The sequence below is a fragment of the Sciurus vulgaris genome (assembly GCF_902686455.1).
Source record: "Sciurus vulgaris genome assembly, chromosome: 15".
Taxonomy (NCBI): Eukaryota; Metazoa; Chordata; class Mammalia; order Rodentia; family Sciuridae; genus Sciurus; species Sciurus vulgaris.
In genome coordinates, this window is record NC_136476.1 from 86168127 (window position 1) to 86188927 (window position 20801).

The 20801-nt window shown below is 48.3% G+C and overlaps 1 protein-coding gene across 1 annotated transcript in view; it reads right to left on the reverse strand.

The window, feature by feature from the left end:
• Nucleotides 1–20801, reverse strand: part of RAPGEF1 (Rap guanine nucleotide exchange factor 1) — a 117575-nt gene that overhangs the window by 48853 nt on the left and 47921 nt on the right. The window contains exons 2-4 of the mRNA XM_079113490.1: nt 8019–8158; nt 7460–7573; nt 1821–1999 (exon numbers count right to left, since the gene is read on the reverse strand). Of these exons, the coding sequence (XP_078969616.1) occupies nt 1821–1999; nt 7460–7573; nt 8019–8158 (433 nt within the window). The remainder of the gene's footprint in view (nt 1–1820; nt 2000–7459; nt 7574–8018; nt 8159–20801) is intronic.

Consider the following 20801-nt stretch of genomic DNA (forward strand, 5'->3'; position numbering starts at 1 on the left):
CTATTCTGAGAAAACAATGAACCAAGCAAGGTGACCTGTGATGGTGGTGGGGATGTGTGACAGTGGCCACCTGTGTGTGTGTGTGTGTGTGTGTGCGCGCGCATGTGTGAGATGTACCAGCTCTGATTCCAATGCATGCAAGAGGAGCCCAGTGAGCACTGGGAGAAGCCCCAGCGAGCAGAGAGAAACAGCCAAGATATATAAGTTACTCATCTTGCCAGAGTTTTTGAATAATCCAAGATAACTTGCCCTGGGAATTCTGGAAAGGTTATCTTTCCATTTCAGACTTTAGGCATTATAACAGAGGGAGAGCAAAATACAAAAGGCAAAAAAATACAAAAAGCAAAGACTAGCCTCTAGCCTTCCACACTGTGGCTCCACCACAGCACTGCACATCTGGGGGATGATCAGGTGGAATGGGGACATTTAATATTTAATTTTCACCAGCATCAGATGCTGAAGATCCCCTGCAGGCACTGAAAGAGCTAGCACCGTAACACTTAGCTGCAGGATTTAGTTAAGGTGACTCTAGCAGGGACTTTCCCAGAGGCTGACTAGCACAGGAGGTGGCAGGAGAGGTGATCCATCCTCTTGTGCCACTGCTTCCTCCCCTGCTGGCTGGCCTCGGGTCCTTGGCCATTCACTGCCAGTCAACTCCAGCGTTCTTGGGTCTGCTGCAGTCCTCCTCAGGGAAGCCTGGTCAGACTAACTCCAGTTCTCTCCAAACTCTCCCTTCTTCAAGTCCCACAGAGCTTCTAACTTGATACCACAAATTAGCCCCTTTATTATCTGAGGGGGATTTTCAACTAGATTTTAACTCTTCCCTGGGAGGGACCATCATACAAAAATAGATACTTGAGAGGACTTAACAGGAAGTCGTTGTGCATCTGACTACAGCCTTCTTGAAGTAGAACAGATCAAGCCCTCCTGGGAGGTGGGCAAGGATTAATCATGGGAGTCACAGTACAGACAGTAGCAGGCTAACCACACTGGCTAGAAGCAGGGGGCTTCTGGCTTAAAGGCCATGATCTCTAGTGATCAGCAGAAATGTCCATGGGACACCCAGGGCAGACAGTTCCTTGGAAATAAAGACACCATTGGCTTTATCTTCCACAAGAAGGAAACTGAATTTTGTTGCCAAGTTCTGAAAGTCATTCATAAAAGCTCAGTCTCATGGGGGCCAAATAACCACTGAGCCATCTAGAAGGAACTGAAGCAGAGATGCATTTCCTCTGAAGAGGCACCATGGATGAAAAACAAATATTGGGCCAGCCTCCTAAGAGAAACTTCCTGCTAGGCTTTCAACTGAGATTACGTTTAATACGGCCCTTCTTTTTATACTTAGCAATCAATGTGGGGCCAACTGCTTGTGACCTTTAAGAAGAAATGCACTCTAGCAGTACAGGGCCCTGCACTCAACGAAGCTGTCCCTGCCCCCAGTTCCCAGATTGCTCAGGAGGCCCTGGCCTGCCTCTGGCAAAGGGCTCCCCTACCCAAGCCCTGAGGCTGGCTCTTCTCTACCTCTTTCTTTGATCATCCAAGCAGTTGAGGACTCTAATGACGGACCTGAAGGTCCTAATAAAAGTTGGTTAAACATGTAGGGTGACTGAAGGTACTTAGAGAATGTCCCTTGGGATGGCAGTGATCTATCTGCTTCCGTGTCAAGGCCCCAGGAAGAGCAAGGATTTCATTGCCGGGACAGCTGTGGGAGGAGGAAGAATCTGTTTCCTATTCCTAGACACCTGTGTTTGAAGTGCCCCAAACCAAGATGCCTCTGCACCTTCACTGGTGACACAGCCAAGGACTTGGGAGCAACTCACCTGTGCTGGACCCGAGGGTCGGTCTGCACCAGGGGTAAGATGGCCTCCAGCACCTTGCTGGCTGAGCCTGGAAGCATCTCCAGTACCTTCTTGTCAATAGCCATTTTGTCCACAATGGTCTTAAAGTAGCGCAAAGCACTGACAACTTCCTTTTCCTTCTCTTCCAGCCAGCTCAGGTTCTGAAAGGAAACATGAAGTATAAGCAGGAGGAGAGAGATTAAAGAGAGCTGTCTGAAAAATAAATGAATAAAAGTTCCTGTAAACCAGCTTGAGACTGCTATGAATAGAAAACATTCTGTTGCAGAAACCGAGTCAGATTATTTTTCTGTGGATTGTGATCAGGAAACAGAGGCCAAACCTGAAGGAAGAAGGGGCTTCCTAAGATCACTGAGGAATTCCTGAACTCTCCCTCACACCCTGAGGTTCCCAAAACCATTCTCTTCCATGTCCTAACCAGCCACACTAAGAACCGCCACTAATCTCATCAAGTACAATGTGGGCTGACTTGCTGCTGTCTTGGGTTGGGGGCAATAGCCAAGTCCCACGGCACGCCTGTCCTGTAAACCGACCTGGAGACCGGGGCTTTCCCTCCAGAGACCCGAGGGCTCACACCCATCTCCCATGCTGTTTGGCCTCCTCTCAAGTGAAACGACATGCTACTCCCAAAGCACCAGGCAACCCAGGGCGGGAAGGGTGGCGAGCTCTGGGGTGAAAGCTGCGATTGCTGGAGAGATGGCAACAGTTCAGCTGCTACTGTGCAACAGCATCCAGGGGCCCTGCTCCCGAGGAAAGCCACCTGTGAGGAAAAGGAAATCCAGGGTGCTGCACGCTCCAGAACTCAAGACACCACACCATTCCTCTCCTTGGATGTGGCTGCATACCCTTAAATGTTCCTTTCCTTCAATCTCCTCTTGGAATGGCCCTAACATCCAGGTCCCAGCTGGCAGCTGGGGAAACTGAGTAAGCCACACAAGGGGCAGGCCCACGAGCGGAGGGCCCACTCAAGCAGGACAGATCACATGTCCAGTGTGAACCACACGGGTCTGCGTAAGAAAAACTGCCACTGTGGGCTCTCTGAAGACTAGAGAATGCTAGAAAAAGCAACTGAGGGCAAGAAGAAACTTCCAGAAGACATTGGTTGAAACAGTAATTCATAAATATATAAGCACATGACAGAAATATTTATAAAAATAATTATGATTTTGAGGGCTAGGGTTGTGGCTCCGTGGTAGAAAGCTTGCCTAGCAAGTGTGAGGCAGAGTTAGATTCTCGGCATTGCTTATAAATAAATAAAATAAAGGTCCATTGACAAATAAAAAAAAGGATTATGATTTTGAACATTAGCTCTTTCTTCTAAAATGAGAGGGGATGTCACTTTAAAAAATTCCATATAGGAGGCTTTTATTTCATAGAATATCAAAGAAAAACCTATAAACGAATAGGATGAGTGACTAAACGGCTCTGTAGTCGGGAGCGGCTCCCCTCTGTGGGCCCCTCCCTCTGGAGACCAGGAGACTCCACCAGCTGGGAGTGCCCTCTTCTCCGCACACCGCTGGACGCCCGGACCCCTCGCCTTCTCTTCCCCTTTCCCTCCTGACAGGTCTGACTGCTCACTGTCTCCAGGCACTGGTCTACCTCCTGGGCAAGTGCTCTCAGCTTCGCCGTCACCTGCCCATGGCAGCAAACATGAACCAAAGTCATGGTTTGCCTTGCGAGAGGAGGACTAGGAAAATGCTACCATCTTGGCACATCAGAAAACACGAAGCAAGCAATGATGAAACTTGGTGAGCGAACAGGAAATACTTTAAGAAAATGTGTGTCACTGGGTATGTAAGGGAGAAAGAGGCTGGCAGAAAAGAGCAGAAAAGAGAACTTCCCTGTCACTGCAGAGAGGTCCCATCGGCCAGGTGAGAGCCGGCTGCCTGGGCTCCTAGGAAGGGGGCAGTGACGCAGGCAGGCACTTTGTCAGTTTTCTAGCAAAGGCTGTTCTCAGAAGTCATGGCCTTGAACCTGGTGCCTTCCCAGCCCTTTGGTGGTGGGGCAGAGTGTACAAAGACACACGTGTACCAGCATGTGCTTCATCTGGGGACTCACTTGCTGGGACTTTGCTGGTGCTGCCCAGCCTCATACTCTTGGCTTGGCAGATGCACCCACCTCTACACCCCTGCTGCCCTGAGGAAGCAGTTGCTGCTCTTGGTCCCCACAAGCCTGGTGTCTATCTGGGGCTATCAGTACTGGGAGGGCCCAGATCCAAGGCCCATCCACCCTTGGGAAGTGGTAGATCCCAGGCTCTGTCTACAAAGCAGGAGAATGTATCACCCTGGGTGACTGCAGAGATTGACAGGGGTGGGGGGCTGAATGAGGACACAGATGGAGATCGTTCATAGCACTTCACAGACACAATGCCAGTATCAGAGATTTTATATCTTCTAATATTAAAGCAAAGAAGCTGCACAAAGGATGCAAAAACCTAAAAGGGAAGAAAAGGGTCTGGATCACAGCCACCACTCACTGGGCACCAGTGAGTGTCATCTGCAGGGCAGTGTTTCCCGTGCACCATTTCATGAAGGGCCTCAACCACCCCAAGGGGCAGATACTGTTATTCCACAGGGGAGGAAACAGGGACTTGGTGGGCAGTTGGGAGGTCGAGCAGTAGAAACAGAACTGGAATTTGTACTTGGCCTGTTTGATTCCAGAGCCTGGGGAGGCTGAGGGGGAAAAAGCCTGATGGAAAGTACCCTGGTATAATTACAGAAATGCGTTAGCAATCCCTCACTCCAAAGCTCTCCTTCCTAAGTGAGAAAGCAAGGCCCAGATGGACAGAAACTGAAATTGCTTTCCTGCCGGTGGAGGCTGGTGTCAACTGGACCTGAGGCTGTGCATGCTCAGTGGGCTGCTGAGCAGGACAGCTTTGGAAGAGAAAGGAGGAAAACTGGCCTGCTCTTCAGGTCCTCCCCCGTCCGCAGAGTGGCAGCCAACACCCACGCTGCAGCCCACCCCTCATTCCACCAGCAGCCCTGCTCTCAGTTCCCCAGAAGCCCAGCCTCACTCCCAGCACCCAGGACAGGGACTACACAGATCTCAGCTAGGCTGGGGTTGGGGGAAAGCAAGTTCAAATCAGCTCCACGAAAAACTGCGCCATGGGACCGTTCACAGGCAGTACGATACTGCTTTTTTTTTTTTTTTTTTTTTTTGCTGGGCCAGCTACAGCAAGCACAGCAGTGCCTCTCACCAGGCCCTTGGGTACTGGCATCTCTCTGCCTATATTTCTTATAGGACTCTGACAGCTGAGAGGAAACCTCTGTAGAAGTCTACTCAAGAGCCCAGGGTTGGACAATTCATCCCTTCTGGGCTGTTTCTGGACCATGGTAATTGTGATCACACGGGATTGTCAACTTTGAACTCTGGGTATCTGGTTAAATTTTCTCTACTACTTTAAGGTTCCACAGCTCACCACTAGGCCTGTTAAAAGGTTGCAAAAAGAGTATAAATTCATGGACAGAGATATGAGACGATTAATGTATCTAAGTGAAATGAGTCTGGGAAAACAACAGAATGTAGTGGAAAGCAGGCTTTGATTAAGAAAACCTGGGCCAGTGTCGACCTGTCTGTGCACTGGGGACAATGAAAGCCTTTCCCGCATGGCTACAGTGAGAAGTACCTGAAAAGGCATGTGTGAAGCCACCTAGGACAGGGCCCAGGCTAAGGGAAGCCTCAGTAGGTGGTAATGGGTCTGAATCTGTGCCTCTGCCTATCTGCGGGCAAGCAACTGCACAGCCAGAGCAGGGGACAGTGAATGTTCAAATACTAAGTGGCAAGGGACCAGTGAATGCAGACAAGATGGCTGACAGACCTCACAGAGGTCTCTGACAGGTGGCAGACCCCTGCAGCTGCCACTAGGCAGCAAGCCTGCTCTCATGCATTGCAGGCAGGTGGAATAGCCAGCAGTCCTCCTTGGGGAGGGTCACACCTGCAGTCTCTGGCACTACTGATGTGCTTCCCTGTTCAGTACTGCCCCATCCCAACGAGAAGCCCAGTGGTGCCTGCTTCACTCTCCTGTGCTGACAATTAGAAATGTCCCCAGATACTGCCAAATGTCCCCTGGGGTTTGCAGGTGCTGCACTATGCAAGGGGTGCTTCCATATCACATTTTCCTCCATGACCTCTCCTGGGATAAAGAATAAAGAGGGGAAATTCAAGAATTGAATGGATGTGTTTGCCAAGTTCAGCAGCCGGGCAAAGTTGTTAGTAAACCACTTTACTCTGATCTGCCTGGACTAGTGTCGGATGACAGCTTACTCTCCTTGGAGGTCAACACTCTGAGAGCTGCTGAGCAGATCATACAAAAACAGCCAAGGCCGGGGCCAAGCCGTGCTGCCTGCTCTGCTTTCCCGGGAATCCAGGCCTCTGGCAGCCTCCCTTGAGCTCTCAGGCTCCTTGTGTTAATGAATTGCACAGAAAAAAAAACTGGTATTCTACAAGAGATTTTTTGATTTAAAGATCTTATTTTCTGGGCTGGGGTTGTGGCTCAGTGGTAGGGCACTTGCCTGGCATGTGTGAGGCACTAGGTTCGATTCTCAGCACCACATATAAATAAATGAATAAAACAAAGGTCTATCAACATCTAAAAAATATTAAAAAAAAAAAAAAAGATCTTATTTTCCTGCTTTTAACTAGGCTTTTAAGATATGTTGCTGGCCAACAGGAAAACCAAGAGTAGACAAACTGCAAAATTCAATGATTTTGTGTTTAGACAACGGGACAGTATTTGTCACTTGCACTTAACTGGTGGCTGTGACAAAAGCCACATGATAAGATCCCTTTGGAGAATCACCAGAGGGTTAAGGACCAATTTGTCTATGAAGTTTGATTTCACTTTACATGGGTGATTTTATTTTATTTAAGTTCAACAGGATCAGTATTTAAGTGTGTGAGACATTAAAAAATAAACTGTCTTCCTTTTTTAAAAAAGAAATGTAGCATCAGATGATTCAGGCTGACAGAGGATGGCCTGTGCCCAGATCTTGACTTCACCACACCTTTACCACTGGGTGACTGGCTATGCTTCATATCTCTACAGACCGTTTCCTTTACAGCAAAACAGATTCTCACCTGTTACAGCCGCTATGAAGACGAAGGAAGAGAACATGTGTCGAGCACTGAGCACAGGCCAGGAAAAGGCCACAGCACCGTTGCAGCAGAGTCCTGGCCCCAGAGCACTTGGCCTTGCCCTGCCCCAATCCTTGCAAATGGCTCGGACAGGATCCAAAGGCTTTCCAAGTCTCCCTGCTGAACTACTCATCCCGTCTCAGCAATTTAAGGAAAGAACAGCTGCTCGCAAGAGGAAAGGCTCACCCACATTCCCCTGAGCCCACTGGGTCCAAGCAGCACACCCACACCACCCCTGGAGAGGACCCCAAATTTCTGTGGAGTACTGAATTCTCTCCACAAACCAGGGGAGCTTGGATAAACACTCCCTGTACCCAAGGCCCTGTGCATTCTTCTGTACACTTCAGCCCAGTCACCACCCAGTCAGAAACAATGATACTGCAAGAGAGGTGTTCTCATCCCCAAACCATGGGCCAGGATGCTGCAGTAGAAGGCAAGGCAAAACCAATTGTTCTTAATGTCACACTGACCTTCTGCCTCTGAGACCTGGAAACCACAGCACTGGTGGACATAAATTCTACTGCCTGCTGCTCCAGATCCAAGGGGATAGGGTAGCCCTCTGGCAGAAATCTGTCTCTTGCCTCCTGGAAGAGAGGAAACCTGGATTCCTACAGAGCTTGAAATGGCCGTGGCAAGCTGAAGGGGGGCTGGTGAAAAGCAACAGCAGCTCAACATCCTGGCTGGCTGGCCCTGCTGAGGTTACTAGAGCATGAGGACGTCTCTGGTTGGGCCCCAGGGGTCTGCATGTTTCAGAGCCCTGAAGTCAAGTGGTAGGCATTCTGGACATCACACACTTCCCATGTGTGAGTGTGCCTGGGGTAATGAGGGGACCTTGGGCAGGAGGCAGCATCCAGGGTGTGAGCACAGTGCCCGGAGGAAGACACAGCTCGGAAGGGAGGATGTCCTAGCCAACTAGCTGACTGATATGGCGCTGTCTAAAGGAGGCCCAGGGAGCGCACCTACGAACAGCACCACTCTGACTGCGGGCTGCAGGAGAGGGCAGGACGGACACCTGGAGAGGCAGCTTACTTTGTTCACAGGCTTCTCTGGAATCTTCACAGACACCTCGGTGGGCTTTCCCTTCTTTGATGGTGTTCTCTTGATTTTGGGCGAGTGGAATTTGTCCATCAGCTTCATGGTGAAGGAGGAGAGGTGAGAGCGCTGGGAGTCTGAGAACACAGAGGGACTGACCGTTAGAGGGTGGAGGCCGGGAGGCTGCGGCTGCAGAGCTGCTGGGGAGAGAGCAGCGTCCTCACTGCACTCTCTCTCTGACCAGGGATTCAAAGGAAAGGAAATATGCCCCCACTGAGCCTTCTCTGGGGCTGGTGTGGCTCAGAGGCAGAGCACTTGCCTGGGGAGCAAGGCCTGGGTTCTGTTGTTAGTACCACAAGAAGGAAAAAAATCTCTGCTCTGCTCATGTTTCAATTTTCCAATTTCGAACTAGGTTAGGTTGTTCAGAATGGGGACACCAAAGCCAGTCAAAACTGGAAAAAGGACTTGCAAATATGTCCAAGTGTCCTTTTCAGTTTGTTTGATGATCTAACCCATGGCCAAGGGAACTAGCTACAAAGAAGGAATACAGGTAGAATCACACAAGTGCAAGATGTAAGAACTAGCAAGGGGGTCTTCCAAGTCCAACTCCTCGTCCTCTGGTGGAGGGAACTGCCTCAGGCGACAAGGGCCAGCCCCAGGGCTGATAGTGGAGACTGAACTAGAAACACGGTGCTCAAACCCTCTGGGCCTTGGCAAAATGCTGGATGCTCTCCTGCTATGATCCTGATGAGACTAGGACGTCTGCTCTCATTATTCTGATCTGACACTGCACTGCAGGTTACTGCAGGGAAATTAGGCAGGAGAAGAATATAAAAGGCATCCAGATCGGAAGTGGACATGCAAAACTATTTGTAGACAATGTGACTATGTGTATGGAAGCCCTCAAACAACCCACCGGAAAACAGAACTGAGCTGTGGGGGCAGCACAACAGAAGAGCACCTGCCTAGCATGTCTGAGGCGTGGGCTCTTCCCAGCACCGTGAACAACAAACAACTATCACTACCCATAAACCCAGTAAAGTCACAGGACAAGATCAATACACAAAAACCAAGCTGTTTATTTATAGAGGAAACTGAACATTCCAAAGTAAAAATTTTAAAGCTTGCATTTATATCATCAAATATCACTTGATATCATAAATAATACTATTTATAAATAATATACTATTATAATAATTTTTATTTATAACAATATATGATACATATATATTGCTATAAAATGATATAACTACACATAATTTATTTATATATTATTAGAAATAATACGTTATATTATTTATAGACAAATATAATAACAAAGTATATTATTTCATCTATGATATCATCAAAAAGAATAAAATACTCAGGCATAGATTTAACCAAATAAATGTAAGACTTACATACTGAAAATTACAAAATATCGCTGAAAGAAATCAAAGACAACCTAAGTGGATGGAAGGGTGTCCTCTTCCATGGATCCAGGCTTACTGTTGTCAGGAGGTTAATACTCCCTGCATGACAGCTTATGGGTCCTATGAGAACCCCAGCTGGCTCTCTTGTAGGAATGGGCAGGCTCACTCTAAAATCAGTATGGAAATATAAGTGATCCAGAATAGCCAAAGCAGTCCCAGAGAAAAACCAAGATGGAGGACTTAAAACTGATAAACTTAAAACTTAAAAACTGATAGCGAGCCATGCTAATGAAGACGGCATGGGACTACATGGGATATGTAGATCAATGGAATAGAATTGGGGGTCCATAATAAACTTGCATGATTTTAACCAACTGATTTTCAACCAGGAAGCCAAGACAAACAGGGTGGGGAAGAAGGGTCTCTTCAACAAATGGTGCTGGGATGATGAAACATCACATATAAAAGATGAACCTGGGCCCCTGTATCACACCACCTGTAAACATGAGCAAGTAAATGCAAGACCTATCCCAAGACTTGAAGCCATAAAATTCTTAGAAGAAAACACTGGAGTTTTGTGACCTTGTATTTGACCACGTATTCTTAGACACAATGGCAAAAGCACAAGCAACAGAAGTAAAAACAGATAAAGCAGACTTAAACAAAATCAAAAACTTTTTCCTGCAACGGTTCCATCAAGAAAGTGGCAAGACGACCTGCAGGAGGGGAGAAAGCATCTACGAGTCTTCTATCTGATAAGGGCTGTATGCGGAATGGGAGGGACTGGGAACACAGCTCAGTGGCAGAGCGCTCGCCACCTGGCATGCATGAAGTCCTGCATTTGATTCCCAGCAAAGCAAAGAAAAAAGAGCCAAGGGCTCGGCTGTAGCTCAGTGGCAGAGCGCTTGCCTAGTGTACATGAGGTTCTGGGTTCGATCCTCAGCACCATATAAGAATAAATAAATTAAATAAAGGCATTGCATCCATCTACAACTAAAATTTCTTTTAAAAGAGCAAGAGAAAGAAATATAAGGGAGAGAGGGAGAGGTAGAAGGAGAGAGAGAGGAAAAGAGAGGGAGAGGGAGGGAGGGAGAGGGAGGGAGAGAGAGGGAGGGAGAGAGAGAGGGAGGGAGAGAGAGAGGGAGGGAGGGAGAGGGAGCAAGAGGGAGAGAGAGAGAGAGAGAGAGAGAAATTCAAAGAATTTTTACGACCCAACAATAGATAACCCAATTTAAAATGAACAAAGGACTTGAACAGGCATTTCTCCAAAGAAGATGCACGATTTGTCAATAAGCATGTGGGAAGATGGTCAACATCACTGCTCCTTAGGGAAATATAAGTTGTAAAACTAATGTAAGTTACCACCTCACAGGTACCCAGGTATTAAAAAAAAAAAAAAATAGAAAAGACAATGCCAAGCATGGCTAAGGACTGGAGAAACTGGCAGTCTCAGACACTGCTTTGGGGGCATCCGGCAACTCCTCACATATGACCCAGCAATTTTTTTTTTTCACCAGGAATTGAACTCAGGGGCACTCAACCACTGAGCCACATCCCCAGACCTTTTTTTATATTTTATTTAGAGATGGGATCTCACTATGTTGCTAAGGCAGGCTTTGCACTTGCAGTCCTCCTGCCTCAGCCTCCCCGAGCTGCTGGGATTACAGGTGTGTGCCACTGTGCCTGGCTGACCCAGCAATTCTACTCCTAAGCATATGTCCAGGAGAAATGAAAACATACGGCCACAAGACTTGTATGGGAAAGTCCAAAGCAGCACTTTTCATATCGGTGGAAACAATGCAAATATCTGAATGTCCATGAATGAATAAATAAAATGTGCTATGTTCATATAAGGGGATATTATTCAGTAATTAAAAGGAAATTAAACACTGACTCATGCCACAACATAGATGAATCTTGAAAACATTATGCTAAGTGATGGCTGCCAGTCACGAAAGACCATATATTATACAATTTCTTTTATCTAAAATGTCCAGAATAGCAGACCTATAGAGACAGAAAGTAAACTGGTGGTTGTGTAAGACTGGGGGAAGGGTAGGAGGGAGTGTGACAGCTGATTGGTCTGGGGATTCTTCTGGTGGAGACAAACATATTCTAAAATTAGAATCTCGTGCTGTTCGCACAACCCAGTGAATTATTAAAAGGACATTCAAGTGCACATTTAACATGAGTGGACCACATGATAGATGAACGTATCTTAGTAGAGTTGGATATTCTCCCTCTGTCTCACCCTTTACCACAACTTTCCAGAGCCTGAAGCCATCTTATTAATTGACTGAATTATGCATTTGTCTCCTTGCAAGACTGCGAGTGTCCTGAGGGCAGCACCTGGGTTGTTCATGCCTGTTTTCCCAGTGCTGACACTGTACCTGACTCCAGGGAAGATGCTCAATGACAAATGGGCAAGTCAACCAAACGGAATAAGCACCAGAAAAGAGATTGCTTCTTTTAGCAAGAGCAAAGGAACCCAGAAATTATCTAAAATTGGCTGACAGTTAATGAATAAAATACCATCCTATGTAATGGAAAAGTATCTATATTTTTAAAAAATAAAAAGCATTCCATCAAATTTTCCAGGGAAAAAAACTTCTCCAAAAAATGACCTAGTGTGCGCACATGTGCACACACAAACAGATGACATGGCACTCTGCACCATAGGGCTGCAGCTGTGTCCATGATCATTGCACATGACCTAATAAGGTCAAAGTTCAATTCTTTTTTTGTCAAAGACCTTTCAGTTGGCCAAACAGAATCAGATAAACTATCTGCCCTGTGCAAGTTATCCAGGAGCCTAGAACACTTAGAAGAGGGCAGAGTCAGGACGGTAGGTACTGGCCACAGCTGCAGGAAGCCTTTCCTGGGCCCCAGATGTGGGCACTGGTTTCCAGGAAGCAGTGCACCTGGCTGGTCACCTGGACTGGCTCCCAGGGTCAGGAGGGGCTTTCGGCACCAGCCTACATCCTGGAGATTTGGAGCAGGTGAGCTGGGACAGTGTGATTTCCGTGATTTCCCAGCTCCCCTCTGCCTCCGCTTCTGCCTGCCTGGGTGGGCCCCATTTACAGTTGACATTCCCACTTTATAGTCAAAATCATGTGGTGGTTAACACGGCATGCACACAGTCAGGCTGCCTGGGCTGAAATACTTAAGACATTGCTCCTCTAACTTTTCAACTTTGTCCTGAAAGTGGGGCTGGAATGACTGTCCTTGAAGTGACATGGGTAAATGGGTTTCTACTTGTGCTGAATGCATGCAGGAGAAACCTACTTCACTGGTGATGCTTTTCTGGCCTGCAGTGTGTGTTACAGGCTGGGCCAGGCGGCCAGTCACAGCCCTGGGCCAGTCACACCATTACAAGAGAAGTGACCAGCACAAACCATGTGGACAGCATTTTGTGAATATGGGTATTCAATAAATTGCATGAGACACTTGACACTCTATTATAAAGCAAGCTGTGTGTTAGATGATGCTGTCCAACTGCAGGCTAAGGAAAATGTCCTGGGCATGGTCATGGTAGATGGGGCTAGGCTGTTATGTAAGTTAAGTGTCTCGCCTGCATATTTTACTTATGTTGTAACTTGCGATAGGTTTACTGGGATTAAACTCCATGGAAAGTCAAGGAGCATCTGTAATTAGCCAAGTGCCGAGCACAGGATACTTGCTTAATACCAGGCAGCAGTGCTTACTGACCTTATCAGGTTATTCTGCAGCACTGAACACTTACCTCACTCTCCTGAGTAAATGAGGGTCCACTCATCTCTTCCATATGCCTGTTAATCCACTTCCCTCTCGGATGTAACTTCAGTACCCATCTTACTGCTGCCCCATCCTACCCCTTCAGACACCAGCCTCACAAGGTCCCTAGAAGATAGGCACATCACCAAGTAGGCCTGCAGACCAGGTGGGATGTGAGGTCAACCCATTCATCTGCACAAGAGTAGAAGCAGGGAGAGCAAGGCAGACAAACGGGGACCAGGGCAGGATGTACAGTCTGGTCAGAGCCTGGGGCAGGCATGGGGCTGAGGAGCTGGCCAGACTCACAACCCTGCCTTCATTTCTAGGCAGGCAAGAAACGTGCAGGCCACCAAACACCCTCTTGGGACAATGCCAAGGGCAGGCTGGCCCAGACTGTGACCCAGGGACCAAGCAAGGGCAGCTCTACCTGTGAGCTGCAGACCCAGGAAGGTGAGAGTGCTCTCCTCACTGTGCCCTGCAGTCGCACCTGTCTTGGGGAACAGCGGTGAAGCCTTGGTGGCACCCACAGGCAGTGTGAGGACATCACCAGCCAAGCTCTCTCCTCAGGGTATTCAGTGGCCACAAAGAAGCCAGCACTGGCACAGATGCAATACAGCAGGGAGAGAAAGGAGTGTCTTTGTAATTGACAACCCACCTCTCAACTCTGGAAATCAAGGGTGGCAGAACTAGGCCAGATTTTGACATGAGGCTGTTTGTCAGCTTCTCCTTGAAACAAAAGGTTGGCGGCACAGGTGTCAGGTGATTTTCAAAGTCCTTTACACTATGCAGCTGGGTGCTGGAGAAACACCTTTGTGACGGCCATTGGTAGCAGGGGGCAAGGGGCAGCAAGTGGCATTCACGGGAACACTGCTGTCAGAGTGATCCTGCCAGCAGCTGCAGACACAGGCCCAGGAGCACACTATGCTGCCTCTGCCCCCCACAGCAATGGCTGGGGTGGAGAGGGAGGCCAAGGAGGTGCTCCCACGCTGTTATGGTCTTGGGCAGATTTCCCCGCTTTCTCCCATTGCTCCCTGACTTCTCACAAAACACACCAGTTTGTAAATGTGTCTCTTTAAAGATTTTGTAGTACTGAAATTATAAAAATTATTTTTTTAATCTTTATTTTTTGGTATTACTGGGAATTGAACACAGAAGTGCTCTCCCACTGAGCTATACCCCCATCCCTCTTATTAGTTTTTAAATTTGAGATGGGATCTTGCTAAGTTGCCTAGGCCGACCTTGAACTGTGACCCTCCTGTCTTAGCCTCCTGAGTACCTGAAATTATAGGAGTGTGCTTTGGTACCCAACTCAAAACAAGATTTTTTTCCAAGTTTTTTTGTTGGTGCCTTATAGCTGTACATAATGATGGGATTTGTTGTTACATATTCATACCTGCACACAATATAACAGCATAATTTGGTCAACATCACTCCTTAATGTTTCCCCCTCCCTCCCCTCCTCTCACCCCCTGGTCCCTTTCCTCTACTGATCTCCCTTTTCCTCTCTAGCTTCCACATATGAGAGAGAACATACAACCCTGACCTTCTGAGTTTGGCTTATTTCACTTAACATAATGATTTCTAGTTCCATCTGTTTTCCTGCAAATGACATAATTTCATTTTTTTATGGATGAATAAAACTACATTTCAAAACAAAAATTTTAAGGATTTCATATCACACATATACAAAGTACAAATGATGATTCAAATCCATGCATTTTCCAGAAGGTTCCACAAAAATGAAATGGTCTACATCTTGGCAACACAGAAGTCATGGTGGCTCCTATGGGTGAGGAACTGAACCTGTATTTAACCTACAGTTTACACAAGGCTCTGAAGGGGAATGCAGGCGCTATGTCGATGCCTGCTCAGGATTGGCGCTGACCAGCTCTTGTGACGGTCTGTATCTGCACGTGGGGTTTAGTCTGTAGGTCTGTGACTCCACGTGAGCAATGCACAGTAAAGACTCACTCTCGCGGTTCCCCGACAGGAGGCCTGACGTCTGGCTATGCTGACGCGTCAGTACTTGTGCTTTCCACAGATTCCACAATACCTCTTTCATTTATCTGCTCTCCTGCCATGGACACCGGTTTGTTTCCAGTATTCTACTTTTGTAAACAATGTTGCTGTGAACATTCTCAGAAGTGTCTCCTGGACATGTGCTGGAGTCCTCTTGTGGTAAAACTGCTGGGCTGTAGGAAAGGTGCTACATTTAACTTGCAGATATGATCAAATGGTTCCCCACAGTGGCTGAGCCACTTTACAGTCCTCCTAGCAGAGGTGGGGGAGTCGGGTGGACGCAGGCGCTCCATACCTTCACCAACACCAGACACACAGGTCTTCACGTGCACCCTGTCCAGCCACAGGAAACAGAAGCACCTTCACGGTCCAGTGCTCAAACTGGAAAACTGGGCTATCTTACTGTGGCCTCCAAACGTGTAACAGCGACCTGAGAAGTCAGTGGTAAAAGCCCCACTGCCGCTTGGAAAAGGCCAGAGGCTCAGCTGCTCGTCACCTCTTCACGGACGTGACATCATAAACGATTTCTGCATACACGCCTGTGGCTACCAACAACAGGCACGTCCTTGGACAACCGGCAAGGGCTGCAGTCCCTCCACCCAGAGGGAAAGGGGAGCCTGGGGGAGGCCCCGTGGCCTGCTCACACACTTGTGTCTCAGCAAAAAACCAAGCAGGACAAAACCACATGAAGACTCCACCTTCCAAAGTGGTCTGCCAGGTGCTAATATTTCATTCTTAGATCTTCAATTCACTCCTCAATCAGGCCTAACCGCCATCTGCCTGTTGCTGACAAATGTGCACATCGACCAGCCCTCTTTCAAATGTCACTTGCAGCAGCAGCTGGGATCCCAACTTAGCAGGGGTTTCTGTCAGAGCTTAATTTCATCACGGGATGGGCGAGTCTCTACACATCACCCACACAGAGCCAAGTTCATGGTGGATGACACTTTGAGGCAGTTCCACAATGACTACTGTCAACCTGAGAAACTCAGGGTAGAAAATATCTGCTTATCTAACATACACTGGGCTCAGACCTGCGGCCCTGGGAGGGGTCTACAGATGCCCACTTAATCCCCATCCCCCACTCTCCAGGACACTGTAGTAGAGAGGTGACTTGAGAGTATTGGGAAGAACTGTGATATAAAGATTTGGGAAAAAGTATGTTCACTTGGCTGATACCTCACGGACTGCAAAGTGAGGCTGAAGGCTAGGAGGTGGGTGGAGGGGGTCGTGGTTACCACAGGAAGCACATGGCCACAGAGCCAGGAAATCTATTTCAACTGGAGCATGGCCACTAACTGGACAAACTGTTCTCTTCCCTGGACCTCTCTCACTTCTCACCTATAGCAGACTGACTTCCTTCTTGGGTAGTGGCAGAGGATAAATGTCAGCATGTGTGTAAAGGAGGGAGCGAAGGGGCCTGAAACACCATAGAGGCTGTGTGCCTGTCATCTGATCACACTGCCAGGGCTCTACTGACTCTTAATAAGGCAAAAGCTAAAAATAGTCCAGTCAGGTAGAGCCAAAAGCAACCTGGTGTTTCATTTCTTCCTAACAGTTTCCACATTAAAAGATCCTCTGTGCTACTTAACATAGAATTATTCATGTTAAAACAGAGGGAAAACAGTATCTGAAGTTTTGCAACACCAAAGGCTCTCTGACCTGGAATTCTGTTCATTTTATCCCTTGTTTATTCATCAACTCTACTGCCACCATGGACAGTGCTGATGAAAACACTACATGAAGCTTTTTTTTTTCTTTCTCAACAACAAAGGTAAAACAATCTCATAAAAATCTAAACACTGAAAAAATACAACAAAGTGAAAATCCTTCATAACTCCAATATGGCAGAGCTGGGGGTTTTTTTAGGTGCTAGGGATGGAATCCAAGGCCTTGTCCATGCTAGGGTAATGCTCTACTACTGAGCTACATCCCCAGCCCTTTTTATTCTTGAGACAGGGTCTCCCTAACTTGCTCAAGGTGGTCTTGAACTTGCAATCGTCCTGCCTTGGCATCCCGAGTTGCTGGGATTACAGGTGTGGGCCAATGTACCCAGCCTTTGCTTATCTTTTTGTCTTAACAATCACTGTGAGCATTCCCCAAGTAGTGCAGCCAATGACTGAATGCTAGACCATGCAACCAGCAGTCAGTCTCCTAGCTGAATGGATTCTGCCCTTGGATCTCACACAACACTGTGCTGATTCACACTCACACGCCTGCCTCTGTGCACTTATGCAACAAAACAGATCGAGAACTGGAACTGCTGGGTTGAAGAGGATGGGCATCCAAAGTTCGATGAAAGATTGGCAAGCTGCCCTGTGCCAGGCCGGGCTGGGTGCAGTCAGCAGCAAGGCTCTGGGTAGCTGCAGAAGAGGTCAGGTACAGGATGCTGGATCCACAGCACCCTGGCATCTGTGAAGAAGCCAGGCTGTGCTGGGGGTTAGGGCTCCAATTTGACAGAACCATCTTGCTTGTATGTGCACAACTGCGAGGATCAAAACACATTCAGAATTGGAGACATAACAGTTGACACCCAAATGGCTGATAAGTACACGCAAGGTGCTCAACTGCCTTTGTCATCTGGAAACCAGGCATTAGAAACACAGTGGAGTCACCATTAGACACATGCCCGAGTGGATGGAGAGGACGCTGGAGCTGTGGAGCAGTGGCAAGGATGCAAGTGAGGCAGGCCCCCCCACAGCTGCTTGCTCACAGCCACAGCTCTCCATGCTCCCCAGGCCCTCAGTCTATAAGACAAGTACTAGAACATTCTGGGCAGCACTATCTGAGGGCCTGTATGTGGCAGAATGGGGGGATCAGGCAGCTTCACACAATGAGTTCTGTGCAGAGTGAGACCAGCTGACCTCATGGTGGAGAAAAGCAAGACAGAAAGGTACATTGTACCTCCATTTTGTTTACGTGAATGCAGAAGCAGGCATCACCGACCTATTATCGGGGGTGGAGATGGTGGTCACACTGGGGGAGGGCTGGTGACGCGAGCCACGCACGAGACAGGGAAGCAGCCAGTTGGGGGCTTCTTGATCTGCAAACTGGTCTCGCTGACAGGTTCAGTGTTCCCCATATGATAGGCATGGGGTAGCCCGGACCAATAGTAACATCCGTCAGTTTACCCAGGGGCTCAGCCTCAGTAAGTTCACTGGGTTTTCCAGCAAGCGGCACCCTTCAAAGCAAGGCTATCCCAGAAACTGCAGGGGGATACTTTGGTCTCCATCTATCTCACTGTCTTCCAACTTTCAGAATTCAGGGGAGAGAAAAAGGGTTCTATTTACTGTCCCCGTAAGGCCCCAAAGAGGACAAGTCTTATTCAATTCGGACTCGGGCACTTAACCCAATAATGAGCATGCAGGGACACAGTAAGTGCTTGTCAGGAAACACAGAACTGACAAGTGAGTTCTGCAACACCAGCAACTACTATACTCCAACCACACCAAAGGTGATGCCTAATTAGAGGTGGAGAGGAGACAGTCTGCATCATTTTTAAGGTAATTCTTTAAGCACTGGCAGCACACGAGGAGCAGATGACTCACTTGCGAGTACTTAGATGGGGTACTTAGATCTGGTCACTTCAGTTAATGGCATGTTTGTTGTTCAAGCCCTCCCAGTGAGCAGATGAGAACTGTTCCTTCTACCCTCTTCCTCTAAGTCTTTGGCTCTCTAGGCCAGTACTGACAAAAGCAGCCCAAAGGAAGCCACAGGTGCAATTTAAAAATACTTTCAGTTAAGCTGGGCATGGTGGCACATGCCCATAATCCCAGCAACCCTGGAGGCTGAGGCAGGAGAATCGAAAGTTCAAGTTAAAGGCCAGCTCCAGCATCTTAGCAAGATCCTGTCTCAAAACAAAATAAAAAGGGCTGGGGATCTAGTTCAGCAGTAGAGCACCTCTGGGTTTAAACCCCAGTACCACTAAAAAGAAAATAAAACACACAAAAAACAAGGAAGGAAATGAAAAGGAAGAAGAAAAAAAGGCTTTAATAAACAAATTTACCTAAAATATTATGTCAACAGACACTGTGTGTAACTATCACAGATGAACTACTGCACCTTGTTTTTCTTCCACACTACTCTGGTGTGGACTTTATGCTTACGGTGTCTCATCTCATCCGCATGGTCACTGCCAGCTCTAGCCCTCACCTCCACACCCAGGAAGCCCCTGCCCACTCCCTCAGCTTCTTGAAAGAAAGTGCCTGGAGCTGGGTTGATTAACTGCGTCAGGCTGCGGGCTGAGGGGGCGCAGCTGCAGAATGCCAGAAAGCCAGACAGCCTGCCGCACATTCCACCTGCGGTCCTGCAGGGTCTCAGCCCACAAGGCACCTGGCTGGGGGACATGCTGGAGGACACACCACAAGAGGCCCAGCAGAGGCAGAGCAGAGGCAGCCTTCTGTTGTGTCAGCAGCAGGACCTTCTGAGTCTCAGCTTGCCAACGGTGTACACTGACTTTCTGTGGAGGCAGGGACAAAGGCACTGCTGGGGATGTGTGCAGAAAGGAGCGGTGCCGACTGCACAGCCAGCCCAGGGTAGCTGCACCACCATGCCTCACCGACCCACGTCTCTGACGTGAGCCAAGACCCCTCAGTGCAAAATGGCAGTAGCCATCCTGACTTCACCAGGCTGTCAGAAGGCTGGATGCGGGACTCCATGTGAAGTCACAGCACAGTAAGCATGCCAGTAAGCTTTAATACATGCCACCTGCTGTCACCCAAACACTGCTGAGAAATACTCCATTTCAGGATAAATGCCAGGTACTACTTCTCAACAAAGGAGGACTAAAAACCAAGGGACCCTCTAATGACTTTGGTATCTCATAGGACTTAAGTAGAAGCTAACTTTGGGCATGAACAGAACATGCATGGCCTCCTTGGGGGCCCCTGCCCTTCCTATGAGTCACCTCTGAAGACACCAACCAACTTTGGGTCCTTCCCCAGCCCCATTCACCACCTGACAGACAGGAGCCAGCCAGCCATGAGGGAAGAAAGGAAGACCTGAGACGGAGCTGCTGTGAAGCCCAGAGGCCGGCACGGTGCAGAGTCCTCCACACCCCTTCTCGCCAGCACTGGAAGGGGAGGGTTCGCATCACCACTCACAGGTGAACAGAGCAGGTCATGGGGTGTCAAGGACCTTGGTCAAGGTCATGTAGTTAACCCCCTTCCCTGACAAACTCAAGCCCAGGGCAGTACGAGCAGGTGTCTGAGCCTCTCAAATTCACTGTTCCCAAGGCAGTCTGATCCATGGAAGCGTTCCTTTCCTATTACTGGGTGGGACTGACCTTGAGGTTAAAAACATGGGCTTCTGGAGATGTGAATGAATCATCACTCCAGTTTCATTTCCAGAGACAAAATGAAATAACCAGAGATAGTAAAATGAGGGCTTATTCCAGTGAACACACTCACGCCACCACCACAGGCACAACATGGGCAGGGCGCAGCACTGCACGGCCTCTGGGATCCAGATAACACAGGAAGCAGAGTCTGACCTGATCTTTGTGCCTTGGGTGGAGCTGTCTGGAGCAGCCTCCTCCCTTAGGACTGGTGCCAGGTCCAGGTGGGAGAGGTGGAGGCAGCAGGCCACTTCAGAACCC